Source organism: Oncorhynchus masou, chromosome 29 (genome assembly GCF_036934945.1).
Source record: "Oncorhynchus masou masou isolate Uvic2021 chromosome 29, UVic_Omas_1.1, whole genome shotgun sequence".
Lineage (NCBI taxonomy): Eukaryota > Metazoa > Chordata > Actinopteri > Salmoniformes > Salmonidae > Oncorhynchus > Oncorhynchus masou.
In genome coordinates this window covers 85,755,029-85,765,372 of record NC_088240.1, presented here as the reverse complement: position 1 = coordinate 85,765,372, position 10,344 = coordinate 85,755,029, and the positions used below count along the sequence as shown (strand labels likewise).

At 44.5% G+C, this 10,344-nt stretch overlaps 1 protein-coding gene across 1 annotated transcript; it reads left to right on the top strand.

The window, feature by feature from the left end:
• Nucleotides 1-2,192: 2,192 nt before the first annotated feature.
• Nucleotides 2,193-6,605, top strand: ccdc12 (coiled-coil domain containing 12). The gene is made up of 5 exons (XM_064946701.1): nucleotides 2,193-2,337; nucleotides 3,888-3,949; nucleotides 4,126-4,160; nucleotides 4,271-4,347; nucleotides 6,092-6,605. The coding sequence occupies exons 1-5, from the start codon at nucleotides 2,208-2,210 to the stop codon at nucleotides 6,172-6,174; spliced, it is 387 nt and encodes a 128-aa protein (XP_064802773.1). The 5' UTR covers nucleotides 2,193-2,207; the 3' UTR covers nucleotides 6,175-6,605.
• The last annotated feature ends 3,739 nt before the right edge of the window (nucleotides 6,606-10,344 follow it).

Here is a 10,344-nt window from a genome sequence, read left to right as displayed (position 1 = left end):
TTCAATTTTTAAGAATGATGGAGGTCAGTGTGTTCTTGGGGACCTTCAATGCTGCAGAAATGTTTTTGTACCCTTCCCCAGATCTGTGCCTCGACACAATCCTGTCTCGGAGTTATATGGACAATTCCATCGACCTCATGGCTTGGTTTTTGCTCTGACATGCACTGTCAACTGTGGGACCTTATAAAGGCAGGTGTGTTCCCTTCCATGTCCAATCAGTTGAATTTACCACAGTTGGACTCCAATCAAGTTGTAGAAACATCTGAAGGATGATCAATGGAAACAGGATGCACCTGAGATCAATTTAGAGTTTAACAGCAAAGGTTCTGAATACTTACATAAGGTATTTCTGTTTTTAATTCTTAATAAATTTGCGAACCTGTTTTCGCTTTGTCATTACGGGAATTGTGTGTAGGTTGATGAGGGAAAACAATAATTTAATCAATTTTAGAATTAGGGCTGTAACACAATGTGGAAAATGTTAAGGGGTCTGAATACATTTCGAATGCACTGAGGCTCTGAGCTGACTGCTTTGAGCTGTGGTGGACCAGAGTATGTCAGCATTCCAGCCTGGATCCACACAAGTATTGACCTGCCTGTTGGTTGACTGCTAACTCTGATAGATGCCTCACCCCCAACAGGCTCTCTGCTGTCTCCTCCAGCTAACCTAGCCTACATCTCAACTAGTGGTTAGAGCGATGGGCCAGTAACCGAAAGGTTGCTGGATCGAATCCCAGAGCTGACGAGGTTAAAATCTGTCGCTCTGCCCCTGAACAAGGCAGCTAACCCACTGTTCCCCGGGCAGCTAACCCACTGTTCCCCGGGCAGTTAACCCACTGTTCCCCGGGCAGTTAACCCACTGTTCCCCGGGCAGTTAACCCACTGTTCCCCGGGCAGTTAACCCACTGTTCCCCGGGCAGCTAACCCACTGTTCCCCGGGCAGCTAGCCCACTGTTCCCCGGGCAGCTAGCCCACTGTTCCCCGGGCAGCTAGCCCACTGTTCCCCGGGCAGCTAGCCCACTGTTCTCCGGGCAGCTAACCCACTGTTCCCCGGGCAGTTAACCCAGTGTTCCCCAGGCAGTTTAACCCAGTGTTCCCCGGGCGCCGAAGACGTGGATGTCTGTTTAAGGCAGCTCACCACCTGCACCTCTGTGATTCAGAGGGGTTGGGTTAACTGCAGAAGACACATTTCAGTTGAAGGCATTCAATTGTACAACTGACTCGGTATCCCCTTTCAACACTGATCCATGCTCCGATCACTGTTCACTCCCTCAGGAGGAATCCCTATTCAAAGTCATGTTCTCAGGCTGTGTTCTCAATAGTGCACTATTCCCTATATAGTGCACTACTCTTGACCAGGGCCCAATATAGAGAATAGGGTGATTTGGAATGCATACATTCAAGGTTAGGTCTCCTGTCTTTGGGCTCAAACCGTCTATCCTACAGAGATGTCACCCAAGCTCGCTAAGAATTCCACCAAGAGGGCCCTTGATGATCGATGACAATCTATCGTAGCATGTGGGACACCAGCTCTCTCTTCAGCTGTTATCTGTTGTGCTGGAGACAGACCCATTGAGCAGATGGAGCATGCTAATGAGATGTGTTCAGCAGAATAAAGGGAGGCCTTATTCCCTGACTGGTAGAGTAACCTCCAGAGATGACAAACTGTAGCTGTGTTTGGTTTAGGCCTTTAAACTGTCTCCTCGGCTGGTTCTGTAGTAGGACCTGATACATGTGGTTTAGACCTGTAGACTGTCTCCTCAGCTGGTTCTGTAGTAGGACCTAATGCATGTGTTTTAGACCTGTAGACTGTCTCCTCAGCTGGTTCTGTAGTAGGCCCTGATACATGTGGTTTAGACCTGTAGACTGCCTCCTCAGCTGGTTCTGTAGTAGGACCTGATACATGTGGTTTAGACCTGTAGACTGTCTCCTCTCCTCAGCTGGTTCTGTAGTAGGACCTAATACATGTGGTTTAGACCTGTAGACTGTCTCCTCAGCTGGTTCTGTAGTAGGACCTGATACATGTGGTTTAGACCTGTAGACTGTCTCCTCAGCTGGTTCTGTAGTAGGACCTGATACATGTGGTTTAGACCTGTAGACTGTCTCCTCTCCTCAGCTGGTTCTGTAGTAGGCCCTAATACATGTGGCTACACTGCCACCACCTGGTGCTTTACCATACTCTCTCTCTCTCTCTCACACACCTGCTTATGGGTATAAAGCAATGCACAGCACTAAAGCCAGGTTTTGTGTTGAGTAGAGAGCTGAAGCTGAGGAACTACACCCCAGAGGATGAAGAGCTGAAGGAGAGACAGGTGCCCAAGGCCAAACCTGTTTCAGGTGAGACATCTGAAGTGATGAGGAGTTATCTCCAGAGAATAGCTTGGGGAAGGCACTGCTGTGGTGAGGATGTTGAGTACATACAGTACCAGTCAAAAGTTTGGACACACCTACTCATTTTTCTTTATTTTTACTATTTTATAGTGAATACTACAAAACTTTAAAATAACACCTACGGAATCATGTAGTAACCAAAAAAGTGTTAAACAAATGAAAATATATGTTTCAGATTATTCGAAGTAGCCACCCTTTGCCTTCATGACAGCTTTGAACACTCTTGGCATTGAAGAGCCAGTTTCTTGTTAAGTTGTGGAATTTCTTTCCTTCTTAGTGTTTGAGACATTCAGTTGTGTTTTCACACGGTTGGGTGGTACAGAAGAGAGCCCTATCTGGTAAAAGACCAAGTCAATATTATGACAAGAACAACTCAAATAAGCAAAGAGAAATGACAATCAAGCGCTATGATGAAACTGGCTCTCATGAGGACCGCCACAGGAAAGGAAGACCCAGAGTTACCTCTGCTGCAGAGGATAAGTTCATTAGAGTTAACTGCACCTCAGATTACAGCACAAATAAATGCTTCAGAGTTCAAGTAACAGATACATCTTAACATGAACGGTTCAGAGGAGACTGTGTGAATCAGGCCTTCATGATCGAATTGTTGTAAAGAAACCACTACTAAAGCCCACCAATAAGAAGAGACTTGCTTGGGCCAAGAAACACAAGCAATGGACATTATTAGACTGGTGGAAATCTGTCCTTTGGTCTGATGAGTCCAAATTTGAGATTTTTGGTTCCAACCGCTGTGTTTTTGTGAGACACAGAGTAGGTGAACGGATGATCTCTGCATGTGTGGTTCCCACTGTGAAGCATGGAGGAGGAGGTGTGGGGGTGCTTTGCTGGTGACACTGTCAGTGATTTATTTAGAATTCAAGGCACACTTAACCAGCATGGCTACCACAGCATTCTGCAGCGATGCGCCATCCCATCTGGTTTGGGCTTAGTGGGGAATATCATTTGTTTTTCGACAGGACAATGACCCAACACACCTCTAGGCTGTGTAAGGGCTATTTGACCAAGAAGGAGAGTGATGTAGTGCTGCATCAGATGACCTGGCCTACAAAATCACCCGACCTCAACCCAATTGAGATGGTTTGGGATGAGTTGGACCGCGGAGTGAAGGAAAAGCAGCCAACAATTGGTCAGCATATGTGGGAACTCCTTCAAGACTGTTGGAAAAGCATTCCTGATGAAGCTGGTTGAGAGAATGCCAAGAGTATGCAAAGCTGTCATCAAGGCAAAAGGTAGCTACTTTGAAGAACCTAACATTTTAAAAATATATTTAGATTTGTTTATCACTTTTTTGGTTACTACATGATTCCATATGTGTTGTTTCATAGTTTTGATGTCTTCACTATTATTCTACAATGTAGAAAATAGTAAAAAAGAAAGAGAAACCCTTGAATGAGTAGCTGTGTCTAAACCTTTGACTGGTGCTGTACCTACTACAGGATGCAGCGGTACATAAGACATGCTTTGTGTTGTTCCAGTGGAGGAGAAAGTGAAGGAGCAGCTAGATGCAGCGAAACCAGAGTCCGTCATCGAAGAAGTGGTAAGTTAGTGGTCTTTAAATAGTTCAGATATCCAAAGCCCTCTGTGATAAGTTAGGAGACGGCCTACTGTTTTGATTAGTGTTCATGTTAAGTTAGTAGATGGCCTACTGTTTTGATTAGTGTTCATGTTAAGTTTCCACCATTAGGAATACATGTGATCATATTTCCTCCGTAGGATTTGGCCAACCTAGCGCCTAGGAAGCCTGACTGGTAAGACATTTTCACTAAGACGTAATACTTCATAGTAGAACAAGTATAATTCTTGGTTAATTTCCGTATGCCTTGTTGTTGTGGTGTAATATCCTGTTTCTGATTTGAAGGGATTTGAAACGAGACGTGGCGAAGAAGCTGGAGAAGCTTGAGAGGAGAACACAGAAGGCCATCGCTGAACTTATCCGTGAGTATTTGTTGTTGTGTTAAATACAGTGGATGTTATGCTGGGACCAGATATGACTGGTCTGAACATGGAGTTAGTGACTGTATCAGACTAGATATGACTGGTCGGAACATGGAGTTAGTGACTGTATCAGACTAGATATGACTGGTCTGAACATGGAGTTAGTGACTGTATCAGACTAGATATGACTGGTCTGAACATGGAGTTAGTGACTGTATCAGACTAGATATGACTGGTCTGAACATGGAGTTAGTGACTGTATCAGACTAGATATGACTGGTCTGAACATGGAGTTAGTGACTGTATCAGACTAGATATGACTGGTCTGAACATGGAGTTAGTGACTGTATCAGACTAGATATGACTGGTCTGAACATGGAGTTAGTGACTGTATCAGACTAGATATGACTGGTCTGAACATGGAGTTAGTGACTGTATCAGACTAGATATGACTGGTCTGAACATGGAGTTAGTGACTGTATCAGACTAGATATGACTGGTCTGAACATGGAGTTAGTGACTGTATCAGACTAGATATGACTGGTCTGAACATGGAGTTAGTGACTGTATCAGACTAGATATGACTGGTCTGAACATGGAGTTAGTGACTGTATCAGACTAGATATGACTGGTCTGAACATGGAGTTAGTGACTGTATCAGACTAGATATGACTGGTCTGAACATGGAGTTAGTGACTGTTTCAGACTAGATATGACTGGTCTGAACATGGAGTTAGTGACTGTATCAGACTAGATATGACTGGTCTGAACATGGAGTTAGTGACTGTATCAGACTAGATATGACTGGTCTGAACATGGAGTTAGTGACTGTATCAGACTAGATATGACTGGTCTGAACATGGAGTTAGTGACTGTTTCAGACTAGATATGACTGGTCTGAACATGGAGTTAGTGACTGTATCAGACTAGATATGACTGGTCTGAACATGGAGTTAGTGACTGTATCAGACTAGATATGACTGGTCTGAACATGGAGTTAGTGACTGTATCAGACTAGATATGACTGGTCCGAACATGGAGTTAGTGACTGTATCAGACTAGATATGACTGGTCTGAACATGGAGTTAGTGACTGTATCAGACTAGATATGACTGGTCTGAACATGGAGTTAGTGACTGTATCAGACTAATTGCTCTGTGGATTCCACAGTCCAGGGAGGCTTGACGTGATTCCTCTCTGCGGCAGGGTAGCCTAGTGGTTAGAGCGTTGGACTAGTAACCGGAAGGTTGCGAGTTCAAACCCCCGAGCTGACAAGGTACAAATCTGTCATTCTGCCCCTGAACAGGCAGTTAACCCACTGTTCCCAGGCCGTCATTGAAAATAAGAATTTGTTCTTAACTGACTTGCCTGGTTAAATAAAGGTAAAATTAAAAAAAAAAAAAAAAATTATTGTGATCTTCATTCTCAGAATAGATTTGGCTTCGACCCACATATTCCACCAGAAAGCACCAAGGGATAGAATCAGTCTGGAGGGGCTGTAAAACTGTCTAAAATGGGCCATTCCAGGTGTTTTGTTGTGAAATGATAAACACGGTAGGAGCTAAAGACCATGAAGAATACATGGTGACAGCAGCTTGGACACTACAGTTATGTCTCCTCTACGCCAATATCAGCTCCTTTCTATTCTGTGCAACACCCTTTTCTGAAGTATAGGTGTGTGTGTGTGTGTGTGTGTGTGTGTGTGTGTGTGTGTGTGTGTGTGTGTGTGTGTGTGTGTGTCCAGGTGATCGTCTGAAAGGCAGCGAGGAGGAGCTGGCTGGAGCTGTAGGAGCCATAGGGGTCACAGCAGAGGGGGACTCGGACTGACCCCTTAATCCAGAGACGCACCACGCGACCCTGGATCTGACCCTACCAATGTGTCGGGTTCTGTTCAGCTGAATGTTTGTTGTGGGAATCGGAGGCTTTTGGTTTCCGTAGCTGTTAAAGTTACTGGGGAGTGTGAATATGCCAGTTAGATGTGTCACCTCGATGACTTCTGTACTCTAGTCCTTGTACGCGTCACAAATGACACCCTATTCCCTATATAGATCACTACTTTTGACAAGTAGTGTGCTAGATAGGGAGTAGGGTGCCATTTGGGATGCAGAGCCTGTGTGAAAGTCCGACCAGACTTTGTCAGTGTAGTGCTAGCTAGAGGACCATTGGGGGCTGTTGTATACAGCTGTTGTAAGGATCATCTGTTATTCATGTGTCTTTTTAATTACATTTTTCCAGTAAAATGATTTGGATTTTCCCAACGTTTGTGTCTTGTGACCTTTTCTGTTGAGACAGTGATATTCTGTACAATAGACAACACACAATGAGTTCCCCAACATTTTTTTTTAATTCCAAATTTATTTTGAAAATCAGCTGAAAACTGATCCTTAACCAATCAGATTGTAAAGTGACCCTTAATCCACTTGTATAATAATTTACTGCAACAGGAAATGTATTGCTACTCTATTGACATAAAATATACTATTAACCCAACAGTTGACTGTCTGGTTCAACTACGATGGAAAACAGATTACAACGAACAAAGACATTTTTGGTATATGATGATATTTCACTAATTATACATCTAAAGCACCTAAATTGGCCTGAAAAGCGCAAAACTATTTCTTTCACAAAGTGCTTCCCACCAGTCCCCGAAACACACCAAGTGTCTCTATCAAAGGAGGCTACAGATGTAGGATCTTAATTTGAGCCAGGTTTCTACAGCAGGAAAATAATCCTGTAGCAACAGGAGATGTGAATTATTATGTGGATTATAATTAATGGACATTTTTTGTAAGGATTGATTACATTGCTCATAATGGAAAATCAAGTCATGAATGGAAATGACAAATACATTACAAGTTTTATGTTTCCTGCGTTGCAGGATGGTTCTCCTGCAACAGGGTGATCTAAGATCCTACATCTGCATTGCACATATTATAACAGCACTTTGTTATTTATCATATTGTCACACAGGGCTAGCTACCTACTTCACTCTCTGTCTGCTTCCAAATAGCACCCTGGGCCCATAGGGTCCTGGTCAGAAGTAGGGTACTATATAAGGAACAGGGTACCATTTGTGATGCAAAGAGAAGAGGTAATTGCTCACTTCACTGAAAGCCAGTAAATTAGACCGTATGAGAGAGATACGATAACACTCACAAACCGCTTTTTCCAACTTCACAATAATTACACATTTTGTGATAGAGGTCATCATTGAGAGTAGGTATAGCCTTCACCCTGGTCCATGGAGTTAACATGCCCCCTGCTGAGACTTCAGCAGGCCACACTAACACCCTGGACCAGAGACTACCTGAAGGTAGCTGTACTAACACCCTGGACCAGAGACTACCTGAAGGTAGCTGTACTAACACCCTGGACCAGAGACTACCTGAAGGTAGCTGTACTAACACCCTGGACCAGAGACTACCTGAAGGTAGCTGTACTAACACCCTGGACCAGAGACTACCTGAAGGTAGCTGTACTAACACCCTGGACCAGAGACTACCTGAAGGTAGCTGTACTAACACCCTGGACCAGAGACTACCTGAAGGTAGCTGTACTAACACCCTGGACCAGAGACTACCTGAAGGTAGCTGTACTAACACCCTGGACCAGATACTACCTGAAGGTAGCTGTACTAACACCCCGGACCAGATACTACCTGAAGGTAGCTGTACTAACACCCTGGACCAGAGACTACCTGAAGGTAGCTGTACTAACACCCTAGACCAGAGACGACTTGAAGGTAGCTGTGCTAACACCCTGGACCAGAGACTACCTGAAGGTAGCTGTACTAACACCCTGGACCAGAGACTACCTGAAGGTAGCTGTGCTAACACCCTGGACCAGAGCTAGTACAGCCCAATCTATCACTTACACAAAACTCAGATTGATCCTACACACTACAGTACCTTGTTAAGATAGGCCATGTCTATACTGGAATCAAAGAAGCTCACGGGTTATCATATAGAAGATATAGCTTAATTATTAATACTGCAAGAATAGAACAGCACAGATGTGTATCTACTGTGACACTCATCTCTTGGAGAACATGTTTCATTAAGATGCAACATCTCTAAGCATTGTGATGGTGGAAATAGCATTCAAGGCCTGTATTCCCAAAATGTCTCTGAGTCGAAGTGCTGATCTAGGATCAGTTTTGCCTCTCGGGTCATAATGAAGACGGTTATAATAACTACAGGGAGTTCCTGATCCTAGACCAGCACTCATATTCTGAGATGCTTGAAACATACAACCCCTGGTGAAGAACTCCTGGCAATTCAGTCAAAGAAAACAGCATTTGTTGTTTAGTTGTGGTTCTAGTAGGAAGTTTCAAAGGTAGAGGTTGTCTTGGCACTCGGGTTAGTGTGTTGTTGATGATGATGTCATACTGGTTGGTGCATCATGCAGATGAGCTGATGACACGGGCCTTTTCTGAACAACAGGAGACCGTAGAGCCTTCTTATCTGAACAGACAGGAGACAGTAGAGGCTTCTTATCTGAACAGCAGGAGACAGTAGAGGCTTCTTATCTGAACAGCAGGAGACAGTAGAGACTTCTTATCTGAACAGCAGCAGACAGGAGACAGTAGAGACTTCTTATCTGAACAGGAGGAGACAGTAGAGACTTCTTATCTGAACAGCAGGAGACAGTAGAGGCTTCTTATCTGAACAGCAGCAGACAGGAGACAGTAGAGACTTCTTATCTGAACAGCAGGAGACAGTAGAGGCTTCTTATCTGAACAGGAGGAGACAGTAGAGGCTTCTTATCTGAACAGCAGGAGACAGTAGAGGCTTCTTATCTGAACAGCAGGAGACAGTAGAGGCTTCTTATCTGAACAGCAGGAGACAGTAGAGGCTTCTTATCTGAACAGCAGGAGACAGTAGAGGCTTCCTATCTGAACAGCAGGAGACAGTAGAGGCTTCTTATCTGAACAGCAGGAGACAGTAGAGGCTTCTTATCTGAACAGCAGGAGACAGTAGAGGCTTCTTATCTGAACAGCAGGAGTCAGTAGAGGCTTCTTATCTGAACAGCAGCAGACAGGAGACAGTAGAGGCTTCTTATCTGAACAGCAGGAGACAGTAGAGGCTTCTTATCTGAACAGCAGGAGACAGTAGAGGCTTCTTATCTGAACAGCAGGAGTCAGTAGAGGCTTCTTATCTGAACAGCAGCAGACAGGAGACAGTAGAGGCTTCTTATCTGAACAGCAGGAGACAGTAGAGACTTCTTATCTGAACAGGAGCAGACAGGAGACAGTAGAGGCTTCTTATCTGAACAGCAGCAGACAGGAGACAGTAGAGACTTCTTATCTGAACAGCAGGAGACAGTAGAGGCTTCTTATCTGAACAGGAGCAGACAGGAGACAGTAGAGGCTTCTTATCTGAACAGCAGGAGACAGTAGAGACTTCTTATCTGAACAGCAGGAGACAGTAGAGACTTCTTATCTGAACAGGAGCAGACAGGAGACAGTAGAGGCTTCTTATCTGAACAGCAGCAGACAGGAGACAGTAGAGACTTCTTATCTGAACAGCAGGAGACAGTAGAGGCTTCTTATCTGAACAGGAGCAGACAGTAGAGGCTTCTTATCTGAACAGCAGGAGACAGTAGAGGCTTCTTATCTGAACAGCAGGAGACAGTAGAGGCTTCTTATCTGAACAGCAGGAGACAGTAGAGGCTTCTTATCTGAACAGCAGGAGACAGTAGAGGCTTCTTATCTGAACAGCAGGAGACAGTAGAGGCTTCTTATCTGAACAGCAGGAGTCAGTAGAGGCTTCTTATCTGAACAGCAGCAGACAGGAGACAGTAGAGGCTTCTTATCTGAACAGCAGGAGACAGTAGAGGCTTCTTATCTGAACAGCAGGAGACAGTAGAGGCTTCTTATCTGAACAGCAGGAGTCAGTAGAGGCTTCTTATCTGAACAGCAGCAGACAGGAGACAGTAGAGGCTTCTTATCTGAACAGCAGGAGACAGTAGAGACTTCTTATCTGAACAGGAGCA